Genomic DNA, 25,976 nt, shown 5'->3' with positions numbered 1-25,976 from the left:
AATTGGTCACTTAAGAGAATTCACATTTTTAGATGGAAATTTGGTTCTGTTAAAGCAAAATATATTTTTCAACCATTTTTTTTTGGAAGAAACACTGCTAATGAATTTACAAAAATGGGAGAAAATACATTCATGTTAAAAGATTAGAAAGATTACATGTTGCGTGCAAGGAGAGATAGAAGTCTTACTTTAGCTGTTTCTCCCTAGCGCTGCTCACTATGAGACCAAGGGTTGTCATAGCAAAAAATACTTTTCAAAGGCAAAGTTAAAGCCAGCAGATAATTAAAACAAATGGAAAACATTTTCTAATTCCAGTGGAAAACAAAGTAAGATATTAAAGGATAAGGATAGGGATGCTGGGGAGGGACTCTTCATTAGGGGACTCTAGTGATAGGACAAGGGGTAATGGGTTAAAACTTAAACAGGGGAAGTTTAGATTGGATATACGGAGGAAGTTCTTTACTGTTAGGGTGGTGAGGCACTGGAATAGGTTGCCCAGGGAAGCTGTGAATGCTCCATCCCTGGCAGTGTTCAAGACCAGGTTGAATGAGGCCTTGGGTGATATGGTTTAGTGTGAGGTGTCCCTGCCCATGGCAGGGAGGTTAGAACTAGGTGATCTGAAGGTCCTTTGCAACCCTAACTATTCTGTGATTCTCTGATTCTATGATTATGCTTGCCTTCTTTAGAAAAAAAAGACAAAAACTGCCATTATGATTGTCGGGCTCTTCCACTGCCTTTCCACTACCTTCATAACACTTGTATAGTCTGCCACCTCTTTTACTTCCAGTCTTAAATATTTGGTCTTCCCTAACAGGTCTCAATATGACCCTGAGGTAGATGGGTCACACGGATGAAAACAAGCACTACAACACAACTATGTCCAAGCAATGTCCTTCCCTGCACAATGCAGACCCATTTGTTCCAAAGGGGATAGTATTGGGCTTACAGCTTAGTCTGTTCACAGCCCGAGCTGTGTGGAAGCAGGCAGTACAGCCATGCACTTCCCACAATGCTCTGCAGAACTGGCACCAAATCCTCTCAAGCAGCAGCACCATCCAGCTAGCAGGCAAAGCCATAAACAGGTGCAAAATCAGGTTCTTACCACTTCTTCCCCTGACATCTTTCTAACCCCATTAAGAGGTTTCATGTCACATTTTGTCTGTGCAGCATCGAATGCTCTGTGTATTTCTGCACTTACATTTCACATCCATGCACCCAGCCTCGTGCAGAAGAACCCAGTCTGGCAAGACACTTACAGACAAAGCTCTCATGGAAGGCAAAGCTTGCAAGATCTCAACTACAAGCACCAGGCAAAAAACAAAGTTCCCACAAAGTGATTTACACTGCAGTCATCATTCACTGCACCTTCAGCCTCAAGAGCCACTAGAAGAAGATTTGTCTTCATAGAATCACAGAATGATTTGGGTTGACCTTAATGATCATCTGGTTCCAAACCCCCTGCTATGAGTCTTCCTTCACAGAAGTTATCAAGATCAGTTTGAAGCCAGTTACTATTGCCTCACCTTAGCTACATGCATTCTTATGCAAAATATAGATACTGCTGAAGATACAGAGCCTGAAGTGTGTCTCCTGCTTTAACTTCTTTTCAGGCTGGAAATGTGACAAAAGCTAAAAGTATTAATGACTGACAGTAGAAGGAAGAATTCTGTCAGAGACAGTGTAGGGTAAACCAGACTTAAGGCTACATGCGATTCAGGTTAGTTGAGACATGCTATAATTGTCAGGAGGGCAGTCTTCGCAAGATTACAGCCTTCAGAAAGTAGATCCATTTGGAATGTTAGAAAGTTGGTTTTGATCACAAAAATGACAGCTGCACTGGCAAAGATAATATCTGTAATATTAATTTTAAGAGTTTAGTTTTCTAGCATAAGAATAATACAGCATAATTGTCCAAAACTGAATTGTTTTTCCCTTACTTGGCTGTTTTATTGGGGTTTTTTCTTTTGACATGTATGGACTGTATAAAACAGTAGCAACCGAAAAACTGCAAAGGCAGATTTCCAAAGCATTGTGAAAGAGCTTTACAGTTCTTCTCATTCCCACGAAACACTATCCCACTGAATTTCAATGATAGCATCTACTTCACCAGTTTCTATGAACACTGTGAATGAAACCTCTATTAACTGCAAAAGGTCAAATTGAAATCTGAAAAGGTACTGCTCCTTTCAGAATCTAGTGACTGCTGCGTAATGAATGCTGACTACAAGAATAAAAGATCATGCAAAAGCATCCTGATCTCTTTGAAACAATAACTCAAATTCCAATGCACAGACAACTCATTTAATGGCAGTTGTATAACAAAACAAATAGAATTTTGTCTGTATTACCAACTAACAATAACTAATTCAGTGAGAGAACAGAGGAAATAAATTCCTTGCTTGAGACAGAGACTCTGCAGACTATGTTAAAACCCAACAGTTCATGTAACAAGCAAATTTTGTGCCAAAGAGATTTTTTCTACCAACAGATCAGGAAGTAAAGCTCTAGACATCACCACTGCTTTGAACTTGTTCCAGTGAATGGCTAGTGTTAAACTGTTCAACAAGTTCACAGGTGTCTCTAAGCTGTGGACTTTATCTTTCCATTATTACTGTTGTAAATGCCTCTCTGCTGCTTTCAGGAAGGGTCAAGGTGCTGGAAGACAGCTTCAGTAGAGCTCCATAGAGCTTCAGACAGAGAGTGGGGAGGTATGGGCTGGCACCTGGTTTGCACAAGTGGAGCTGGAAGTGGTGCAACCATGCAACTTGGTGGGCAGCTTGGAGAAACCCGACTTGTCCTCAGCAGGGCCACTCCATCACCAGCTGAAGTTACGCTGCTGTGGAAGACGTGGAGTTGTGATGTCCCTGCTGGCACTTGGCTATCCGAAACCCTTGAGGAGATAAAGTGTAGACTCATGTGTCCATCATATGGTGTCCACGGGAAAAGTATCATCATTTAGTTGTGCTTAGGGCCTTCCCCCTTTCTTGGCTTTCAGATGCGTGGCTGATAGAGTCATCCTTGACAAACTATCCCCAGGGTCTCGGTTTTTGGAGAGAGCTATAGTGACACTCAAGCTGGCTCGGCAGAGAGTGAACAGATGTGTCGGGAAACATCATCTGATGTGGTACTGTCCCCAGCCATCAAGCCGCATCTCAGCACATGGAGACCACCACCAGAGAGTATGGTTCAATTTTCTTGGCTAGGAATATATCCATACTTTATGCCTTCTCTCCACACTCCTCCTCAGCACTGAGAGTGCAGATTCAGTACACATATGAATGCACAGAAAGAAAATACATCTTCTCTCTTAAGAACAAGGACAGCAAAGCAATCATCTCTTCACACTAATGTTTAGCAAAGTACACTTGTTAAGAAATGCAGACCCATTCCCGCCACATTTCATAGTGAACAGCTGAGTTCTCTACTCTAACCCAGAGGCATGAGCCGGCTCATTTCAGGCAAATCAAATGACATTTCTGTGTCCTGTAAGATCTTCTCCTTCCCACACATTCACACTGCCTCTGGGAGTTCAGGGAATCAGGGGAGTCATGATGTCCTGTTGGTTGCACCACTTGAGATGAGCTGATTTCTATGATGGAGTGAGCCCAAAAGTTATGTACTGCTGAGGACCAGTCATCTCAGTCCTATTTTAAGAATGTCAGTGGAAGACCAAACAGTGCACAGATGTGGGCCTGGTCCTCTACACAGGAGTGAATTTCATCTAATTTCACTATTTGGAAGCTTTCTCACAAAGAGTAGAAGTGAACAGAGAGGGAGAGTGCTTTCAGAAGGAAAGATGTGAGCCTCCAAAGTGCTCACATGCAGTATCCCACAAACCCCGTGTTCCCAACACGAGGCAGTCTGCCCTGAGCGCGTTATCCCCAAAGCACAAGGTCACTTGATAGGAAGGGAGGGAGCTCTCATCCAAGAGCCACCCTGCTCAAAGTGGTCCCCCTGCCCCATGGTGCAGACACCAGGAGAGGGAAATATTGGAGGGTCAGGGACAGTGAGAGGACAGGGATATTGGGAATGGGGAAGACCAGTCAGTCAATCATAGTCACTTGCAGCTTATTGTCAGAAGGAATGATCAACCCATGTGCTCATCAGGTCAGTCAATGCACTTATGGATGTACTCACACAGGGTGACAAGAAAGGGGAAATACGAGGGAGGAAACCTAGTGCAATAGGAATCTCGGTTTACTTTAAGGCTGTTTCAGTCATTAGGGCAGCCCAGGCTCTAGAGTGACAGAACACCTGATCTTAGACTCACAGAATCGTTAGGTTGGAAAAAACCCTGTATGATCATTGAGTCGAACCAATAACCTAATGGTGTCAATTCCTGATCCCCATCATCCACCCCACATTGCTTGCACAAACAGCAGAACAAGATCCGGTCACAAACATCTGTTGCTTGCATCTCATTCTCTACACAGCTTTCTAGGAGGGCAACTATGCTGTAGACTGAATACCAGTTAACAGCATCTTCTAAAAAAAAAACCCACAAAAAACAATTTGAAAAAAGTTGATATTCTTCATGAAGAAGAATGTTCAACAGGGACACTGTTAGATTGTCCTATATGTCCTATATGATGTATATATGTCAATAGCCTGGATGCTGCTAACACAGAATTATTGCACTATGCAAATGACCAAGGTACGTGCTGTTATTTTAGATACCCTTGTAATTTAGTTTACAATGTAGTTCACAACAGTATTTCATTCTCCTGCACTTAAAAATACATTTAGTTGCATAAATATATATTTGAACAGGCAGTTTGCAACAGCCAGATATCAGAGACCTCAGTTCCAACTACCTGCATGAATACATGTGCACTATGCAAACCCACAATATCATGCATGAGTGACTAACACAATACAGCTGAAGCTGTCCAAGTGCCCACAGCTCTGCCCAGTTAAATGTGCTATCACATAAACAGATCCAAGTGCACGTACTATGCACACTGCATCCAGATCCATCCAGTGACATCCATGTATTATCCCCATGTCTGACTCTTGTTTTGGTGTCATGAGAAGGCCACGTGGGAAAGCCTGCGCTGACATTGGCGCAGACTGTGTGCACGCCTGTGCTTTGGCATGCTGCCTCTTTCTTAAGTTCAAGGCCAAATTTTGTTCTTGGTAGCACTGAACCAATTTCCCAAAAGCTGGTAAATGGTTCTGGAGGCAACCAATTCATCTGCAAATGATTCAGAAGGGTCTCAATCTCCCTTACCCTTTTGATGGGTTAAACGGCTTGAGTAGCTGTCACAGGCTAATGACGCTGCCATACTGTCTCTTTTCTGCTGAGCAGAAATGCAGCAGCAGAAGTTGAAATGTGAGAAAAAGTAAGTTGAAACTTGCTGAAGAGATGTAACACCAAATCAAAGAAAAGTGAGTGGCAAGGATGAAGAAAGGGAAAAAGAAAGGAGAAAAGTGAGCCCCATTTTGGAGCCAGCTACTCTCATCTTGCAGACATCACAGCCCTTTTATGGGGAAAAATTCAGCTTTCACACCAGAGCACAGTATAGTCAGGAGCATAGGCAGCCACCTACAGTGCCGCACTGTAAGCCACCTTATCCAACCACCAGCTTATGGACTGTAATAGATGGGAACAGTATGGTGTTTTGCCATCTGCCCTTTTGACTTAATGGGAAAAGGTTTTCCATATCAAGAGCCATGGTAGAAGACCCTGATCCTTTGCTGTAGGCAGAGAGGAAAGCTTGTAAGATTTGTCAGCGCTAGCCCTTGGCCACACTGCCACGTCCCTCCCATGCAGTGAAGGGGCACACCATCACAGTGAGTTTGCAACTTGCTGGTGGAGCAGGTCTGACACCCTCAGCTGGAGTACTGGGAGACAGCTACTGAGTTGTCACCTGTGAGCTGAGCTGCAGAGACTGGGATATCTACTCTTCTGCCAGCATGAGACAAAACCATGAGAGTGATCTGAATCAGAAGTCTCCCCCTTAGTGGGTTAACAACCATCCCAGGGCCTTAATACAAATGGTAGTTCATTGAGCTGTAGTCACTCAATTCCTTCCAACTGTCCACAGATTAAGACCTTTGAAGCTAATGAATTTATTTTTGGAGTATGATACTACTTGGGTATCATATTCTGGCCATATGTGTTTAACTACTTCAACAAGTATTTGGGGCTGCCCCGTCAGGCAGATTTGCCAGGCAATCTGTCATCAGCACCAACTGGAAGCTGGAGTTACTACAGATGTCACAAAGCAGAACAAAACAATCCCTATAAAATGGGGGCTGTCACAGTAAGCTCACATACTCCACAGATTATCCCCCAACCAGACAAGAAAAAGTGGCTGATGTGCCTTGCTAAGCTAAGAGTATCCCAGAAATTGCCTCGCCCGCTGCATGGTCTGTACATTAGCATGTACCATCCTAATACTGTGGTAAACAACAACTCAAGATAGAATGTGGAGTCACAAAGTCATGGGAAATGCTTTTGACTTCCCAGCTCAAAAACCAAGAGTGTCTGTCTTCCTTCTTCTGGGTCACTGTAAGCATTTTTGGCTCCTACCAATGGAGCCAGCATCTGTGCTGGGGCTGAATTACAGCACTGATGTGAAGCAGCACTTCAGAGACTCACTTGCAGCATGGCACACCCGCAGCCAGTGATACGCCTCCTCAGAGACAAGACAAATTGAGGAATTACCACACTAACTAGCCTGCATCAGATGTGAACCATTGACAGGCTCTGAACCTGGTAATAGTGTGAGAAACAATCTGGTTATAAGGTCTAGTTTCCAGCCTCGTGGGGCTTGCAGAGACACAAGACAGCCATGCCTTGCCATTGCTACTTTTCCCTACAAGCTCAAGGCAGCTTTTCCCAGCAAAGAGGGATGGTTGAGCAGGGTGGAGAGGTGGAAAGCAGACACCTGCTGCTTGACAAAGGCCAGCTGATACCCAGCATCATGTCACACACAGGAAAGGCAAGGTAGGAAAGTAGGTCAGGTCGTGCAATAGCTGCCACTGCGAAGTACCAACAGGGGGGAAACAGAGACCAGATTTTTTCTAGAGGCTGGTTCCATGGTTGAAATGGAGCTGCTTCACCTGGCATGTCTGGGTAGCTACTTGGCATGGGATCCTCTGCACTCCACATACCAAGAGCAGCTGTGTGAGTCCTCCATGGGAAACAGCAAAGAAAGCCCACAGAGATCAGCACCAGCCTTGCAAAACTATTTTTAACTGTACTGCATTAAAACTGTATCTGCCGTGAAAAGGCAGTGCTTTATAAACAGCAATGAGATGGCTGGCCTCACCTGGAAGCTGAGCAGCCGTCTTGCTAAGTGAATCTGAAGTCTTTTTGTGCTTCCTTCTCCTTCACCTACACGTCACATTTGCCATGGCCCTGAAAATCAAAGACACATCTTCCACTCACTTCAGCAATGTCATGATTTGGTCTCAAGCCCAAAACAAAGCCACAAAAGCATGGTTCTGCACTATGAATGTCTATGCCCATCTATCCACTGCCTAGCCCTGAGATACAGTGGCCAGTAACTCAGAGGCTGTAGATTTGGTATTTATACTACTGTGTCACACAGGGTCCTGGGACAGCCAGCACACAGGAAACCCAGACTTTGTACTAGCCTTACTGTGTATGGAACACAGAGATCACAGCCAGGCTTTGTCATATGAAGGAAGCTGCAGAGAAGACAGATGTTTATTATAGTGTAAATCTCTGCTCTTAAGACCTTCTAGTGACGCATCTGCTATCTACCCCATCCCAAAAAACAGACCTTCAGTAAGGCTTAAGTGAGGTGCAGGCCACCTCCCTTGCACACAGGAATATTTCATCCTAGCAACACAGAAAACAGGTCTTAAATGGTATCAGGAGAGTTATTTTTCATTATCTGCTACATTTGTTTCACCTTTTCTTTTGAAATAGTGATGATTCAAGTCACTGCACAGTTGAAGATCTAAAGAATATGAAAGACAAGCAAGAATGTGAAGGAATAAAGATGAACAAGCATAAAGAAACACAGCAGGTAAAGAAATAAAGAAAAAACACCCAGTAACAGATCTAACACTATGGAAAGCTGAGTCTTCCACTGACTTCAGTGGGCATTAGATCACTCCAGCTGACTTGTCTAAAGCTTCGTCAGGGCTCTAGGATATCCTAGTGGAATATAAACTAAGCTGAATTACTTGAGAAGTACCATACATAATCTTAAAGGTCAAAAATTACAATTGTTCACTGAAATACTGAATTTTTAGCATTTTCTCCATACTTGGAGAAGAACAAATATATTGCAAAGTCAAATGCTGGAACAGTAGTGCTCACTATTTCAAGACTTTAGGGACCAAATTCTGCCTTCAGATTCACACGCACATTTTCCACAGTCTACAATGGAAAGAGATTATGTGTAGCTACCTTAAATTTGTTTTCTGGCACATAAATTATCCAGATTTTTCATTTTCAGTGGTAAATATGAAATTACCATTACACTTTCTATGCTATTTTTGTGGACTTCAGATGCTGGCTTAAGAAGTCTTTAATGCATTTTTTTTCTGTACAGTTTGGGATAAGATTGTGGATTTTTCTGCACTGTTGCATTCCCTAGAATATGAAAGAGTGCTGCTATAAGTCATTAAATTTTACATTATATATACGCACAGTGACAAAGTACTAACAACCCATGCTTAAACAGTTTAAATTATGTGTATGACAATTGTTTTGCCATTATACTGCTGCACATAATTGAAAACAATACTTTTTAGTCTAAAGACCAGCAACATTTCGATCACAGAGAATCATCAACAAAAACAGAAGTTAAAAATAGCCTTTAGCTGACTTCAGGCTTTTTTTTCCCATCTAGCATAAATAAGTCTCAGGAAAGAAAACGAAAACCAGACAAAAATGTAAATGGTTTCGTGGACTTACATGGATGTATCTCTTATTTCTTGGTCTTGCTGATCAAGAATAAGCCAGCAGGTAAGAAGCAGCAGCCAGTGGTAAGTTTGTCTCCTCCACTCTGGGAGGTCATGTTAAAATAAGAAGTTCAAAAAATGCTTTAAAATAGAATTGCTGTGTAAGCCTCCCTGGGGTTTTACAGTCACCGATGTGTGCATGTTAAAAATGGCATTTTCAGTCTATCTTGTGTTGCCTGAGAACCATTTTGTCCTTTTAAAATCTGTGTTTATATTATAACCCATAAGTACCTTTCATTTTTGTATTAACACTATAAATACTATGTTAGTAATACTAAACTATTTCTATTGACTTATTTGTAAAAAGAAAAATATATTATATATTTATATATTTTTATAAAATGAATTAACACTGGAGAAAGGGCTATGAGGGAATAGTGTACAATCACAGTTGATGTGTATTATTGGGCACAAACTCAATGCTTGAAACAAAAAAGAAAAGAAAGAAGTGTTAGGGTGATGTCCCTCTTTCAAGCTGTGTCTGAGGAGGAGTCATAGGATGCTGACACTATGAAGTTGCCAGTATTGGAGTGGCTTGCCACGGACTGCGCAGCCTGCTGGCTCAGGTTATTGCAGATCAGCACCAGCTGGTTGCTCTGTGCTTCTGAGAGGGTGCTACAGCTCTGGTAGACGCTGAAGTTGGTCTTCCGGCCGGGGATGTTGCCTTTCTCACACATTGTCTTTACCATCTTGGCAAGCTTGTTTTTCCCCAGGGCTTGGCAGTTGTACCAGTGAAGCGCAGCCAAGTTGACGACGGGTTTGATGGACAGGTAAAATGGTGCATCCTCATAGCGCATGGCTGGAGGCCGCCTCTGGGCGTACTCCTTGTAGTCTTGCACAGGGCAGGTCTGTGGGGAGTGCTGGGTGGCGTACACCCGGGAGTCTGTCCCACCCCTTTTGCTCTTGGCATTGACGTCTCCATTGTCCGGCCCCATCCACTCCAGGTATTCCAACCCAGTCTCCGTCACCCGCAGCCGGATGTCTCCCCACTTCAGGGTAGACCCATGGAAGCCTGTGCAGTGTCCAAATGCCTTAGTGTTGTTTAGCCAGACAAGGTTCAGCAGTCCTTCTGGATTGTACCGGCTCAATAAGCCTCTTTTGCGCAGGATAAGCTCATCAGCAAAGGTGAGCTTCATGGATTTGTGTGGCTTGTTTCCTTTCCCCTTACATCTCAGCTCTATCTGCTTTTGCTTTAGAGCTTCCTGGGACCTCTTGAACTCTTTATCCCTTGTAATACTGTATCCATACCTGTGCTCTTTGAGGTACCGCTCCAGTCCACACTGGTAGTTGGCCAGGCTGTTTGGCTCATATTCAGAACCATCCTTTTGTCTGGCGTCCACAAAGAAGGAAGCAAGGTAGGCATCAAGCTCTTTGCAGGGAATGACATAGATCTCCCGTGTCTCAGAGGGGTACTTGGAGATAAGAAACTCTCGGAAATTGCGGAGAGCCGTCTGTGTGCTGCGAATAGTCTTCTCATTCTGCTCCCTGCTGAGCTCAGCCGCCCTCTCATCCTGGTCTGGAAGAGGGAAAACGGGAAAGACAAAAGAAAGCAGAAGCAGTGAGTTTGTGCAACGTGCTTTTCTCCAAAAGAGATTTCCTTGAAAGGGAAGGAAAAAAAAAAATCAATTCCACAAAGAGCACTGGAAAACATCATTACATACCTGTCACATGACTGAAAAAGTCAGTTTCACAAATGCACTAGGGCATGGCCTAAAACCAAAGTGAGCTCCTCATGACACTGGGGCATCGTTTTGTGCATGGAGATTTGTGGAAAATAATGGGATTAGAGGCAATATGATTTTAGAACAAATGAACAGTTTTTCTGTGGATCCCAATGCTTTGTACAAGGCCCAATCCAAATTATAAGCATAATCTGAACTGCTTCATTTGTGAAACCGGAGGTTGTACTGGTTACGCTTTTTTCTACAAAAAATAATTAAAGCATCATATTTATGACAGTAAAAACTATCTTTAATCAGACACATTTTTGAAGATCTAAATAAATATAGACAGAAATGTACAGTAAAAAAATAATGCAGCACATTCTAACAAAGGAGCTGGCAGGTAAAACTACAGAGGAATGTGTAAGTTACAAATGTACAAATATAGTTAGCATGTTCACATCAGGAGATAGGGAAGGAAAACATGATTACACAGCTGAACCTCGAGAGCAGAAGTATAATCGTGACCAAGTTTTTTCATTTTTAAGTAAAATCTGGAAACAGAAACTTTTTATGGCTCTATAAGGCTGTACTCAAAGGTTCTTACAATCAATGACATATCAAAACACAATTATGCGGGTGCTACCACTACAATGGTTGTCACTGACATCTGATTTTTGGGCTAATCATAAGCATAAAAAGGAAAAGCTTTTCGCATGTAAGTGATGTGTGTGCTTAAAGACTGTTTTCTTGGCACATGCAAACTATCTGTACTAGGATGCAGCTTACAAGCACATAGGTGGAACTGTCACGAATGTGACAAACCTTAATGGTCTTAGCAAATGCAAAGAAGGAAAAATTAATTGTTTTGACTATTCTCTGTAATTGTGAATGGAACATTCTTTCTTCTCTTTCCACTTAATATGCAGAAGAGAGGAAAAAAGCAAGTCCTTTTTTGTTGTTTCATTGCAAACCCCACACATTTTGGTGTCCTGTCAGCACCACCACAGGCACACTAGCCAGGTGTTTTCCACCCAATATGCACACTACAAAGAGGTATGAGACCAGATAAAGTTCCCACTGCCTCTCTGTCAGTCATGCCAAGCTCATGTCAGGCCACATAGCACATCCATGCTTTGCAGCAGTGCTAAGATGCTCATTGCTCGTGCTTACACTGTCCTGCAAGCCTACAAATGGGGGATACAGCAGGAAAGGAAGATGGCTCTGAAGGAGGGCCCTGCAGGCCCTTCTCTAACCCACCTGCAATGCTTCAGGACATGCAGAAACATCAGTGCTCAGCTGGGCAGTTTTCCCTTCTACTCATCTACAGAGTGACGAGTTCATCCCATCACCTCCATACCACAGATGTGGACACAAGCATGGGGAGTAATTTGTCCTAGGATTTGCCGAAAACAGGGCAGTAATACCACCCAGGACCAAGTCCTGTGTCTTCACTGTGAGGCATCTACTGCATTCACAGCACTTAGCGAAAACTATTGAGGGGGGTCCTCGAATACTCTGCAAAGCACAGAGAAGTGGGGGGCTGAGATGAGACCTTTGGAGGCTTCTGCAGCCATCAAAAGTGCTGCCACAGAGCACTGAGGTTTGCTGAAACTGTGCTCACAGGGAAGAAGAAAAGGTTACCAGCCTGTTTCTGAAACTAGTTTTAATATTGATGACAGTATCAAAGAGCTCCTAGCAGCCTACAGTGACGTCTCATGCTTTAGGCAATGTATAGGATAGATCCTTTCATTATGGCTAGATGCAGGCTGGAAATAAAAGAGACAATGCTGTTCATAACTCCAAAACAAACATTTACTCTGGTACCTTGCTCACTGCACCCACCACCGCTGATTACAACACTGTGTAAGTAATCAGTGCTTTGACTGACAGCCCACAGTTTAAGCACTGTTTCAATATAAACAGCACATATAATGGCTCGGTTTTATACACGTCATCAATCACTACTTCTTAGAGGACAGCCTGTCACAACACAGCAGTGACACCCAGTCATTCATTTATGTTATGGCATTTTCCTTAATCTGCAAAGGAAATTGCCATATCTGCAGCTAACAGTTATAAAACTCATGCTGAATTAAAGATCCCCTGCAGTTGCATGAGTGAAATAGCACCCCGGAAACACTGCACTGCTGCAGCACTGTGGTGTGTTACTCCTCAAGACAGGTGGGAGATGTTAAAGAGAATGGGTCAGCTTCTCATCCAGCCACATCAGGAGAGCTATGTCAATTTTAACTGAATGAAGCCCACAGTGGTAATGGATTATTTTTTTCCTTTGGGACTGCTCAAATATCAGGGGTATCTCTTAGCATGAGATGAATGCAGGGAGGCAGTGAGACCCAACAGGCAGAGTCTGAAACAGACAAAGTTACCAGATGTCAGCTAAGCCACTGGCATCATCTGAATACGCTCTTCACCCACAGCAAAAGCAGACAGTGCAGCTGAGTGTTAACTAAGACAGCTCTTTATAGCCTAGGATAGCTGAGGGAGGAGACATAATTCTTCATGTCATTAAAGTCTTATTTATCTAAGGAAATTTCACAGTGCTAAAAGAAACTATATAATCCATCTCCAGCTGCCACGAAGACACAAACTGTATCCAGGCACACTTTTAATATTGCCAAACTTTGTGTTTTCTGCTAATTTCATAATCTAGTTCTCTATTACTGTGGTGGTTGACACTGATCAGCACCTGAGCACCTCCCAGCCACTTGCTCACTCCCCACCCCAGAGGAATGGGGAAGAGAACAGGAAGAGCAAGACAGAAAACCTGCGAGTCAAGACAAAAACTGTTTAATAGCTGAAGAAGAAAAAGAAACCCAACCAACAAGTAATGCAAAGGCAGTCACTCACCACCTCCCACAAGCAGACCAATGCCCACACAGTCTCTAAGCAATGCTCACCACCCTCTACAAAACCCTCCCTTCAGTTATTGCTGAGCATGATGTTGCAGGGCAGGGAATATCCCCTTGGTTAGCCTGGGTCGGCTGTCCCCTCCCAGCCTCTTTCCTACCTTAGACTTGACTGCCAGCCACCCAGACTGGGAGAAAGAGGCCTTGTTACTGTGAAAGTCCAGCTCATCAACCAAAACACTGGTGCGCCGTTAACTGTTGTAGTCACAAATCCAAAACACATCAGGGTATGGGGCAGCTAGGAAGAAAGTTAACTCCATTCCAGCCATACCCAGTACAATTAGATCATTTGGATCATTAACGGTACAGTGCCTAAGACCAGGCACACCTTGCATACATTCTATACAACAGGACAAGGTGGCCACAAAAACTATTCTCTGGATGCAGCCTGAAAATGGTTCTTGTAAAATATGTACAAGAAACCCATCTACTGTACACATCTTTACTGTGCCTACAGGAAATAAGCAGAAACAGAATCAAAACCTTTACCACAGTCTTGATATTTGGCATTGATTGCTTCTGCTTTAGCCACTTGGCTTTGTGACCTTTTCAGAGGAGATTAGGCTGGTGTAATGTCATTTTGTTCCTCACAAATCCACCCGGAATGACACATAAAGAAAGGCTACATGAAGTAATTCAATTATTAAAAATTCAAAACTAAGAGGCACCTCAAGTGCCATCATAGCGAATTTTTGAAAAAGTTTATGTTACAGTAAGGATATGACAAGCTGGGAGAACTGTTACCGTACAAGTTCATATCTGGATCTGGGTACTGAAAGTGAATGCTCTTGTCCTGAGATGGGAGCGTGTCATGGTTTGAGTATCACAGTATCACAGTATGCTAGAGATTGGAAGGGACCTCAAAAGATCATCTAGTCCAATCCCCCTGCCGGAGCAGGAACACCTAGATAAGGTTACACAGGAACGTGTCCAGGCGGGTTTTGAATTGTCTCCGGAGAAGGAGACTCCACAACCTCCCTGGGCAGCCTGTTCCAGTGTTCTGTCACCCTCACTGAGAAGAAGTTTCTTCTGAAGTTTAAGTGGAACCTCTTGTGTGCCAGTTTGTACCCATTACCCCTTGTTCTATCATTGTTTGCCACTGAGAAGAGCCTGGCTCCATCCTCGTGACACTCCTCCTTTATATATTTATATACACTAATAAGGTCACCCCTCAGTCTCCTCTTCTCCAAACTATAGAGACCCAGCTCTCTAAGTCCTTCCTCATAAGGGAGATCCTCTACTCCCTTAATCATCTTAGTTGCCCTGCGCTGGACTCTCTCCAGCAGGTCCCTGTCCTTCTTGAACTGAGGGGCCCAGAACTGGACACAATATTCCAGATGAGGTCTCACCAGCACAGAGTAGAGGGGAAGGAGGACCTCTCTCGACCTACTAACCACCCCCCTTCTAATACACCCTAGGATGCCATTGGCCTTCTTGGCCACAAGGGCACAGTGTTGGCTCATGGTCACCCTGTCGTCCACCAGGACCCCCAGGTCCCTCTCCCCTGCACTGCTCTCTAACAGGTCGTTCCTCAATCTATACTGGAACCTGGGGTTGTTCCTGCCCAGATGCAGGACTCTACACTTTCCCTTGTTATATTTCATCAAGTTACTCCCTGCCCAACCCTCCAGCCTGTCCAGGTCTCGCTGAATGGCAGCACAGCCTTCTGGCGTGTCAGCCACTCCTCACAGCTTAGTGTCATCAGCAAACTTGCTGACAGTACACTCAATTCCCTCATCTAAATCATTGATGAATATATTAAATAATACTGGTCCCAGTACCGACCCTTGAGGCACTCCACTAGATACAGGCCTCCAACTAGACTTCACCCCATAGACTACAACTCTCTGGCTTCTTTCCTTCAGCCAGTTCACAGTCCACCTCACTACCCGATCATCCAGACCACACTTCCTCAATTTAGCTGTGAGGATGCTGTGGGAGACTGTAGCTGATGTACTTGTCGCTGGAAACAGAGGAGCTGCTGTGCTTGGGGTTTTAGCAGCTGCATTGTCTGTTGCTTTGCCATCAGATCCAGAGACATCTTTCTCCTGCTCCTTACAGAACAGGGCTCTGAAGGTGTAGGCCAAGCCTACACTGCAAGCCTACACTGCAGTAAGTTGTCCCTCTCTAATATTGCCAGGACAACAGCACACCTTGTTTAAGCGTTCTGCTAATCTTTCCAAATTTTGCATTTGTTCAGGAGTGAAGTTCCAAAGCACTAGGACTAGGAGCTTGCCCATGCGATCCCACACACCCTGCCACTTATGACTGTCCATCCCTGGGAAAAATCTCATAGTGGTATTCTTAGATAGTTGTTTAGCCTCAGACAAGACCTGAGCCGGACCCTGCTTAGCTTCCCAGATCTGTAGTTTTCAGGGTGGTGTGGCCGCAGGCAAACCACAGAAAGCATATGCAGCAACAAGCTGGTTCCCAGCAAAAGCAGCAGGGTGCTTTCAAGGGCACTGAATGGATACTGCAGATCTTCAACATTCCCAGAATTTACTTCTACTGTAAATAGCCTGGTTGGGGAGCAGAGGGTGTGAGGGAATGTCTCCTTCATAGGTCAACTCCCCCGAGTGAAGAAAAAAAAGAAAAGTGTAATTGTTAAAAATTCTCATTCCATGCACATTTCCAATGTGGCAGCTCCTAGATGCTTGCTTGGTCTCACTTTGCTGCATCTTGCTGAGTAGAGACCAAAAGCTCTTTTGGCCAGAGCTTACTTCTTTTCTTTTTTTTTTTTTTTCATTTTCTGTAGTCCTGCTGGAAACTAAAAATACAGGTGAGGTTCCACGTTAGCTCCTTGACTACTGCTCACAGGATCATTGTCCAACTCTTCAGTGTGCATGGCTTCCAAAACTGGGGAAGAGCACAGAAAAAAATCACAAAGCACTCCTCAATAGAAGAGAACACCTCTGTATCAGGAAGGCCCTGAGACAGGAGAGTGGAGATGTGTCACATATGCTTGCACCTTTCCTACAGTCTTCTGTAGGTGTCTGCTGTTAGGCTGTAGGAAGACAGATAACTCTCATTTAATGGTCTAATTTGTCTTGGCTAGTAAAGTAGACTGAACCAACCAACCAAAAGTTACTGTCATCATTGATCTTACAAAGCCAAGCTATCCTTAATGCCTTTTCCTTGTCATAATGCAGCCTTTGGAGTTGGTAGTGCTGTTACCGCTGTTTTACAGACTAGGTGCAGAAACATATAAAATAAATTGACTTGCTACGCATTTCCTGAGGTCCTGACCCCTCAGCTGCATCCCTGCACAAAGGAGCTGGGTGGATGACTTCTGTTTCCTATCTGATCCCACACTGGAGTTTCATTTAAAAAAAAAACCCACAATGTGTCAGAAACCAGTAAAACCCACCCTACTGTGGGATCTGGTGTAAACTCCCAACTAAGAATTTGAAAAACTGACAAGTGGTTTACATGTCCAAGTTTAAATGCAGCAAAGAGATTAAACAGACAACCTAGCGGGAACCAATTGTCCCAGGCTAGCCCACTGCCATGGAATGATCCCTCCCACAGAGCAACAGCTGTCTTCTGATCTTTTCATAATCTGATCTTAACACAGCCAAGACTTAATATTATCAGCAGAGTTATCAAACTCAGGGTTGGTTTAATTTCAGCTCACGCATATACACACACTCAGACTCCCTGAAAAGGACATAACCTCTGTAATTATGTATTGCCAGAGGAAAGGCACTTGCTTTCACAACAGACAGATGTTCAGAGTGTGTTTGTAACACTAGTGGAAGTCACGAACCTGAGCTATTACTGCAAACAGTCTTAAACTCTGCTTAAGGTAGGCAGTGAGATCTCAGAAGACATACTTAAAAGTAAAGTGTGGGTTTTGGTGGTAATCACGTCACCAGCCAAAGTCCTCTCTGCCCAATTTGTGTTCTGACTAGGAAAATGTTTATGCAGCAGACCTGCTTCCACCAAAACACCTTCATTCACGTGAAAAAACCTACTTAACCACACACATGTATCTCCACACTGGAGCTAAGTGCTCTCTCTCCACTCCCCAGCACTTTACAGGTTGTTTCTTGCCCCCGCTCTGCAATTATTGATAAACAGCGATACCCAGTCTATGAGCCATATGCAGCTTACTAAAACAGGTAATGTGAACCATCACCTACTTCTACCTTTCTTTTCTTCTGTCCCCTCCTGTTTCAAGAAAGAATCTGCAGGCAAACAACATTCTTAAGTCAACAAACGCAGTGGGCTGAGGTCTCAGCTTTGCACAAGGGAGAGGAAGGTATGGTCAAATCATAGTGGTGAAAGGCTGGGGGGACCCTCTGACAAACATGCCCTCCTGGAAGCAGTGCTATAGGTCCCCTGTCAGGGGCAGCTGAATGCCACTGTTGCATGCCACAGCATCCCAAAGTCTCAGTCCACTTTCTGCATGCACAACTTAGAAAGCTGACAGCTGGTTTTCACTGTATCATCACAGGAATAACTTGGTGAAGCCATTCTCCCATGTCATTGGCAAAAAGCAAAGGTGAAGGTAAGAGAAGGAGGTCTCCCTGGCAGAAGTGCCTCTGAGCATTTGCAAAAACACCCTGAGATTAAGAGACAGGGAGAGCTAAACACTTGAAGAAAAATATTTTTGGCAGTGTCTGGTACAGAGTAACTTCTTCAGGGCAATGCCTACACATGATCAAGAGTCAAAGGCTTAAGTAAAAAACACATATGTTTTAATGTAATTATTTCATATAAAACAATAGCCATTTCTTTAGGAAGTCCTAAGACCAAATAACATTCACTTTCTATGCTATAATAATGATACTTAAGCTTAGGCTTGGTGAGTCAGAGTCAAAAGAGGGGGAGAAAACCCTATGACTGCCTAGTAACTTTCATCAGGTTTTTAAATCTAACAGCTTCTCAACAATACAGGATCAAAGGATTAACTTATTAAATGCAGATTCCTGGAGCAGAAGAACATGCTTCTGCACTACTTCTTGAATTTCTGCCCTACCCATCTGATGCTGCTACTAAATATTGTTTAACAGTTCAAGTTCCCTACTTCTACTACATAAAGTTGAGCTTGCTGTAGTTTCACATTGTCAGAAAAGGCTTTCATTAGCAAGTAAAATCAGTAGCATGATAGAAATTTAGAAATTAAAATCTATTAAAGATGTTATGTTTTCTGACAAAACCAAATTATGCTTCAATTCATCAATTCACCTCCTCCAACAAAATTATCAGTGAAATATTTTATGACTCTAAAAAGCTTTAGCTTCTGTCAAAGGAAAAAGGATACCCAGCGGATAAAGAACTGGCTGGATGGAAGCACACAAAGAGTTGTGGTCAATGGCTCAAGTTCTTCCACTGAACACTTATGTAAAGTGGTATTTCTGGGGTATGAGCCTGTGTAGTTTCCTGTCTCCTTTTGAAGCTGTCCTGTAATGCACACTGGTGTGAAATGCTGCAATTCAAAATGGGATACGTCTCCTCTGTACCTTGACAGAGGGGCTACTCGGTTCACATTTACCCAGATCGCACCTCCATTTGGCAGGAACAAATACACCAACTCCAGCTTTCCCAGGAAAAACAGCTCCAGCACTGCAACACTTGACAGCAGGACACTGAAGCTGCTCCCTGGGGCACAGCATTGAAAACAGCAGGAGCTGAAGATATTTTGCAACAGCACTGGAGAAACAAGATATTTGGTACTCAGGTGATGTCCAGGCAAAATATACTCAGCTCACACCTGGTCACCTCTACCATAACCAAGCCTGGAACCAGCTCCAGGTCTATCTGCTCTGCCTTATCCCTCTCTCATTTCTGTATTAGCTATCAACTTTACAGAAGGTTTATAAAAAGAAATCCTTAGCACCCTTATATAATTGACTGAGGTTCGGGTACCCAACTCTTCATAGAGGTGGAGGATGTAAAAGCCATGCTTGGAGCTTCCTATATTGCAAACCTAAGAAAATATTAGAAAACTTTCAAAAAGATGTGAAACCCCTTTCCTTTCAAAATAACTGACTAAACTTCCTTCAGCTATGTTCACTTCTAACATGTAACTGCTCTTCTTCCAGAGCTTGGGTTAAAAAAAGCAGGTCAACTGCTGTTGGAGTGCTGGTTGTGTTGATTAAGTGGCAAACCACTATGAACAATGTGAAGCAAATGTCATCTTTATGTTGAGCATGCAGCTTTCTGTTAAGCCATATAATTTTCTAATAATTTCCAACCAATTTACTGCTAACCCCACTTAGAAAAATCAAAATCCTGATTTCACTTTAAGGCTAAAGACAAGAGATGTTTTTTGCCTATTATTTTCTTCAGGTAAAAAAATCTTTTTTACCCAGGAGTTTTTAGCAATACAATGAAATAATGTCCTTTCAAAGCATGTTATTTACTTCATGATGTGTGGCAGAAGGAATTAAAGGGGTATGTCAGTGATTGTCTAACCCACCCTGACAAGTGGAACTGGATGATGTACAGCAGAAGCGATGCACTCATTTTCCAAGAGGACTTACTTGGCTTGGCACCAGTCCAGAAGGTGTTGCATACAGACCCTCAGCAGAATGCCTGCTTTTCCCCTAATAAATTTCTAACTCACCAAAGCATATTTTAAGTGAATTCTGGATTGAGGTCCCTGTATTTAAGTGTATGCTTATGTAGAAATGTAGAAATCAACTGGACTAAGTCATTGCATGTTTAGAAGGTGGAAGAGTGGTGCAACTGAATGACATTTGTATGTATAAGACAACTCAATTAAAAAGTTGCTAAAAGAAAGAACAAGAAGGAAAAATCAAAACTATGAAGAAAATGACAGTAAAGATCTAAGAAACACCTCCTGTGTTGAATTAGCTTATCATTTAAAAATTAGTGAAGCATTAAGGGAAACATAAAAATTATCACAGCAAATTCTTATTTCTAACATAAGAAAAAAACAATGCTACGTTTTCCAAAAGGTTTCTACCTGTACATGCTCACACTGAGAAAACCAGATTAACATGTGTAAACAGATCTCGCAAGTCCTGATTGCTCAGGCAGCAATTTAACTAGTGGGTTGCTCTGCACAAAATCACAGGTACAGATTTAAACAGCATTTAATAAGATTTGGTAAGTAGAATTTTATGCCTGTTTGCAGTTGTAGACCCTGTGGAAGAAGAATGAGAAATGGGACACAAACATGTACCCCTTACATTTCAGTATTCTCTTTACATGCTAACCCACATCACCAGAGGCTTAGCGGGTTCTCAGCTGCAGCTTTCCACCAGTTTCAGCCATACTCCATTTAAGAAGCAACTTTAATACTTGAGAAGGCAATGCAAGAAGTCTCGAGGGGATGAGACAGGGCTATGAAGTTTGCCTGCCTTTGATTCACTCCAGACAGCAGCTGAGAGGCAGAGCTGAGAAGTATGGGAAGGAAATAAAGATGAGGGGGAGAGAAGGGAAAATCAGAACAAAGGGATGTGAAAAAAAGAACAACACTGAAGACAGATTAAGAACAGATGAGGATCCTAATCATCTAAATCTAATTTATATTACTGATTCAGAATGAGGCAGTCTAAGCAGGGTAGTGAAACAAAGGAAAGGAGTATGTAATAAATATTTTATTACATTAATCATAATAAGCTGTACTTTAAGTCTTGGCCAAAGCATATTCTTAAATCACGCTGAGAATGTGAGCAGTTTCAGACTTAAGAGCATGAGGCCCACATGACTGTAATTAAGATAATAAATCATGCTGTAGAGCTCTCTACACAGGCTGACAGCGCTAGTTGATATATTGCTTATTAGAGACTGCAGACATTTCTCCCTTTATTTTATTAAAGTGCCAGTGGTAGTGAATCAAAAGGTACCCTTTTCTGTTCTGGTTGAACTACCTCCTGCAGGTAATAGGAAACGTGTTGAGAGCTCATGCCACTGACTTCTGATAACAAGATCTCAGCACACGCATCACAAAGAACTGCATTTCAGCACCTTTTCTCTCACACCCATCTTTTATTTAGTAACGTACTCAAATTGCCTTCTTACTGAGCTTGCAGTTTTATTTCTGAGATACTCTGTTGGTGATTTTGCTCAACCAGACCAATTTCCTTTTACATTTCCACACTGTATATTCCCCAGTATGAGTGAAGCAACCTATGAGGGGTACAACTCTATGAAGAGCTCACAATTTACAACCTTGCCTAACTAGTTTCAGTGCACACTTCTAACATACATATTTCCTTTGTCTTCACTGGGTCAGAGTAGACTTCAAAGACAAGCTCTTTACACGAATCTCCAGAGAGGATGAAGTGCAGCACTTGAGAGTCAAACAGCTCCTAAGGTGGATTTTTTGCCTGCCTTCCTGTTTTCAACCTGTCCTGAGCGTATTCTCCTCCTTGCATGCCAGAAAAAAGTCAACTTTAAATTTCACTTTAACTTTTGCAAACACAACTCTCACCATATTAAGGAGGAGTGGAAGTCCAAAGATGTAGAGGTCCTACAAGACTGGGGGAGAATCAACAGCTGGGCAGAGGACAGAGACAGGAACACATCTCAAAGTGCAGAAAAGGCCACAGACCTCAGACATTAGATACTCTGCCAGGCAGCTGCTCACACACCATGGCTGAAAAAGTGCACACACTTTGTTCCAGAGTAGCCACGGCATGTCCTGGCATTTGCCAGGACAAGGAATCCCAAAAGGCTGGAAAGGAGCAGCTGGAAATTCTGTACAGAGAGGAGAAGAGATAAGGAATGCACATTCACCAGGAATCAGGCTGTTGTTCATGGCACAGTTAGTTTATTTCATGAATAAATGTTTAAACTTACTTTATCATAGTTTAAATGAATAGATTTAGTCACATTTTGCAGCTCTTCTTAAGTAAAGTCTCTGTAAATAAATTGAGTAATTTCATTTATTTTTTCAAGTTGTGTATACAGAGACAAAGCACACACCCCCCCCCCATTTTGTCACTCAGAATATTGTTATTATTTCTCTTCTGTAATTATGTTGTCAAAATTTTTCTGTTGGGATTATATTGTTATTTCCATAAAAATAATTTGTCCTTCTCTGTGGGATATGAACAACCAGTTCCCCTGCTACTGAATGAGTTTGGTACCAAAACCGACACCAATTAATTCATGTAAGAGGTGACATGGGATGTAATTTAGTGGATGTAATTATGGATGCATGTTATACATATATATGTCTATTTTGTTACACACTAGCACAATAACCAGTCTAATGTATTTAACAACTGTACAAGTGAATGGTAAATGGGATGAGTTATTTGTCAAACTAAGTTTTCTAAGGGTGATCTCAAATCTGAAGAGGGAAAACAAGCAAAAAGACACTATACAGACAGAATAAAAAAAAAAGAAAGAAGTAAATCTGTGAGCAAAAAGCAAAGCATATACCAGCATCCAGGTATGAATGCTGCACTGTAATGCCAATAATAGTTTTTCTGACTGTTGTTTTCTTGGATGTATAGTCAGTAAGAGAGCAAGTCCCAAAGAACTTGTAGTACTCCATTTACCAAGAGTCAATGACAGTGAAAAATCCCTGGAATATGGCACTTGCACATGACTGAAGGATAGAGCTCACCACAATCAGAAGGGTGCTACAAGTTGTGGACAAAATTAAATTATTCCTATACAAAACCATCCCTGTGTCTCACTCATACTACTATCCTTGACCACCCGCAGCAGTAAAGCAGAGATGAGGCAGACACCCAGTTAGGAGAGAGGTGAGTGTATAAACAGAAAGCTAAAGCAAGCTATTCAAAGATCAGAGATGAATTTTTCACATGGTTGATCTCTGAGTACAGGAATGTCCTGCTTGAAAAAAAATCAGTAATATGGCATATTCAGCTTTGCACTGGGGTGACATGACCTGAGTCAGAATAGCTCAAAATCATTTTTTCCCTTCTCTGAACAAAAAAACAGCTTTTTTTTTTTCTTACTCCCTTTCTCTCTCCCACCCAAGGACTCTCCCACAGCAAGCAAGTGATTAAGTATTATTAATCCATAGCTGTATGGTTTCAAGTGGTGTTTTCATTATGAAGACCTAGTTAATGAAAAGCAACAACAGACCACAGTGTCCGTGCCAGTCGTTCTGAGTTTAATCAACAGGAACATACACAGTATTTCTCTGTGTGTATGCACTTACTGTTTAATTAATGTGAGCGACAGGTGTATGTTAGAAGTAAGATGCAGCCAATACATTTAATGGTCAATGTATAACTAAGAACGTAACATAAAGCTTTCATCAGACTCAACAAGGTCCTCAGCACCAATTTTTACATGATATGCATGCAAGAAACCCTGTTCCCAGCTTCCAACAGGGGCAGGATTCAGTGGCAGCCAGGATCACGAAGTTCAAGTGATCAGCTGCATCCTACCGTTTTTGCAGGGCAACACTGCTTGGCTCCAGCCAAACGCACTCATTTGGGAAATCAAAATGCTGCTCTGCCCACACATCCTACAGAGGCTACTAGACACATTCAAGCTGTTCAGAAAAAACAATGTTGAAAGCAACTTTTGTGTGACCAGTCTGTGGAGTGCCCTAGCAAGGTTCATCAAAGAAAGACTGTGGATGGATTTTTAGCAAAGAATGGCCACTTTCCCAAGTCAGCAAGTGCCTATGTGGAGCTTGACATGAATCGAGGATGAAGGAGGATGTAAGGAAGCAAAAGTAACAGTGCAAGCAAGATACGAAGAAACTGGGATGTGCGAAGATACAAAATAGTGAACTATTAGCAAGTTTTAAAGGTTAAGTTCCCATACGCTTATTGGACCAATTGTATACTAGTTGCTGTGTGCTGCAAGAATATGTATCAAAGCATAATATACTAAGCTACTGTATATGTATCCAATTACAATATAGCAAGCTATTGAATATGTATCCAAATATAATACAGTGAGCTATTGTATATGTAGCCGTAGTTGTTGTGTGCTACAAGAATATGCATCCGAATATAATACAGCAAGCTACTGTAAGCATATGCAGACAATAGTATAAAAAGGATAGATGCTTTGTATTAAACAGCTTTGGTCTGATCGCATTGATATCAGTCCAATTTTTTCTGCGGCAGTAGACATTTCAGTTTCTCTCTCTCGAGGTTCTGGTTTGATAGCCTAGTTCAACACTTCCTGCAATCAGCGTGGACATGGAGGTGGTGAGGCACTGGAACATCCCACAGAAGTGGTGAATGCCCCATCCCTGGCAGTGTTCAAGGCCAGACTGGACAGAGCCTTGGGTGACATGGTTTAGTGTGAGATGTCCCTTCCCATGGCAGGGGGGTTGGAACTAGATGATCTTGAGAACTTTTCCATGTGATTCTGTGATTCACTTAAGCATAATTTATCAAAGAAAGATGTATTCCAGCACGTTTCAATGCTTCCAGGATCTGGATGTTTTAGCAAGCACCAGTGCTTTGCCAGTCATGACAAAATATCTACCAGCATGCTTCTGTTTTGCTTTCTGGAAAAATCAAACATGATTTTCTGTATTCAAAGTTGTTATCTTGCTTAGATAGACAGGAAACACACTCAGAAATTTTTACTGGTCTGTTTGATGCTCAAATACGTTGTAGGCACACTGCCAGCACAAAAAGAAGATGGCATGACAGAACAAGTCTCACTAAGAGGATAATAATTTACATATGAAGAAAATGGGAGATGTAAGAAGTGACTGTGTGCTAGCTTCAGAGAACAGCCCATGCAAAAATGGCATGCTCCCATTATGGATACAGGTGAAAACAATTCTTCCCAAAGTTTACTGCTGCTATTAGAAACTCTGGCCTTGAATACATAAATAGTTTTTCTGTAAATGTATTTACTCAAGTACCAGCCTCATCCAAAGTGGGAAAAACCTCTCAGAAACTATGCTGACCTAAACCACCAAATCTTGTATTCCTTTTCTGTTCTAGCATCCAAAGTACAAAAGCGCAGGTCTGAGGCCTTTCCAGGGTGAGTGTCTATGGCTGTTGTGCTGCATCTCATCTGCAGATCCCAATCTGATCCTGCCTTAGCTCTCTTTTCTTACTTAAAGACTCACAAATCCTAAAACGGAAATAGCTCCAAATTAAACAAAGCAATTGCAAAGACCACACGAAGAAAACTCACCCACTACATTAATAATCTCCTGTTTCCTAAAAATGAAGTGATGCTCACTACAGATTTGTCCAGTTTCCTTTGTTGCTTCCATGTTTTTAAGATAGCTGAACTATCAGAGTCCTTACTTTCTTCCTTTATACACCAGTATCACAAAACACAGCATTTTGCACAGAAATGTTTAATCTTGTTTAGAATGCCTTTAGTGAAAGGGAGAGCATAGCACCTAGATGATGATGGTCTTGCAAAAATGATTGTTTTCTACTTCTCCCTTCTTCTTCCAATTTTTTGCTTTTCTGCCTTATTTGTTGGGGTAATGGAGAAGAAGGTACATTTCCAAGTCTGAAATGAGGACTGATGCTCCAGAACACAACCATTC

At 42.4% G+C, this 25,976-nt stretch overlaps 1 protein-coding gene and 1 long non-coding RNA gene across 3 annotated transcripts in view; one reads left to right on the top strand and one right to left on the bottom strand.

Annotated features, from left to right (window-relative positions):
- KIAA1958 (KIAA1958 ortholog) overlaps positions 1-25,976 on the bottom strand; it is a 76,448-nt gene that overhangs the window by 11,218 nt on the left and 39,254 nt on the right. The window contains exon 3 of one of the 2 annotated variants that reach the window (XR_009726657.1): positions 8,900-10,462. Coding sequence is in view for 1 of the 2 variants with exons in the window: in XM_061361247.1 (XP_061217231.1) it covers positions 9,417-10,462 (1,046 nt within the window). In the remaining variant the exon portion in view is untranslated. Of the gene's footprint in view, positions 1-8,052; positions 10,463-25,976 lie in introns of those variants that run through there. The other variant, XM_061361247.1, reaches the window with a different exon arrangement.
- On the top strand, positions 8,849-25,596 carry LOC133216497 (uncharacterized). Its single transcript, XR_009726658.1, has 3 exons — positions 8,849-8,950; positions 25,078-25,236; positions 25,414-25,596. It is a non-coding gene; the product is annotated as an uncharacterized LOC133216497 (long non-coding RNA).

The sequence above is a fragment of the Neopsephotus bourkii genome, unplaced genomic scaffold, assembly GCF_033783945.1.
Source record: "Neopsephotus bourkii isolate Nb327-2 ecotype Australia unplaced genomic scaffold, CSIRO-AGI_Nbou_v1 NB_1057, whole genome shotgun sequence".
NCBI classification, from domain to species: domain Eukaryota; kingdom Metazoa; phylum Chordata; class Aves; order Psittaciformes; family Psittacidae; genus Neopsephotus; species Neopsephotus bourkii.
Note: the sequence above shows the minus strand (reverse complement) of the source record. Positions and strands in the feature narration are given on the sequence as shown.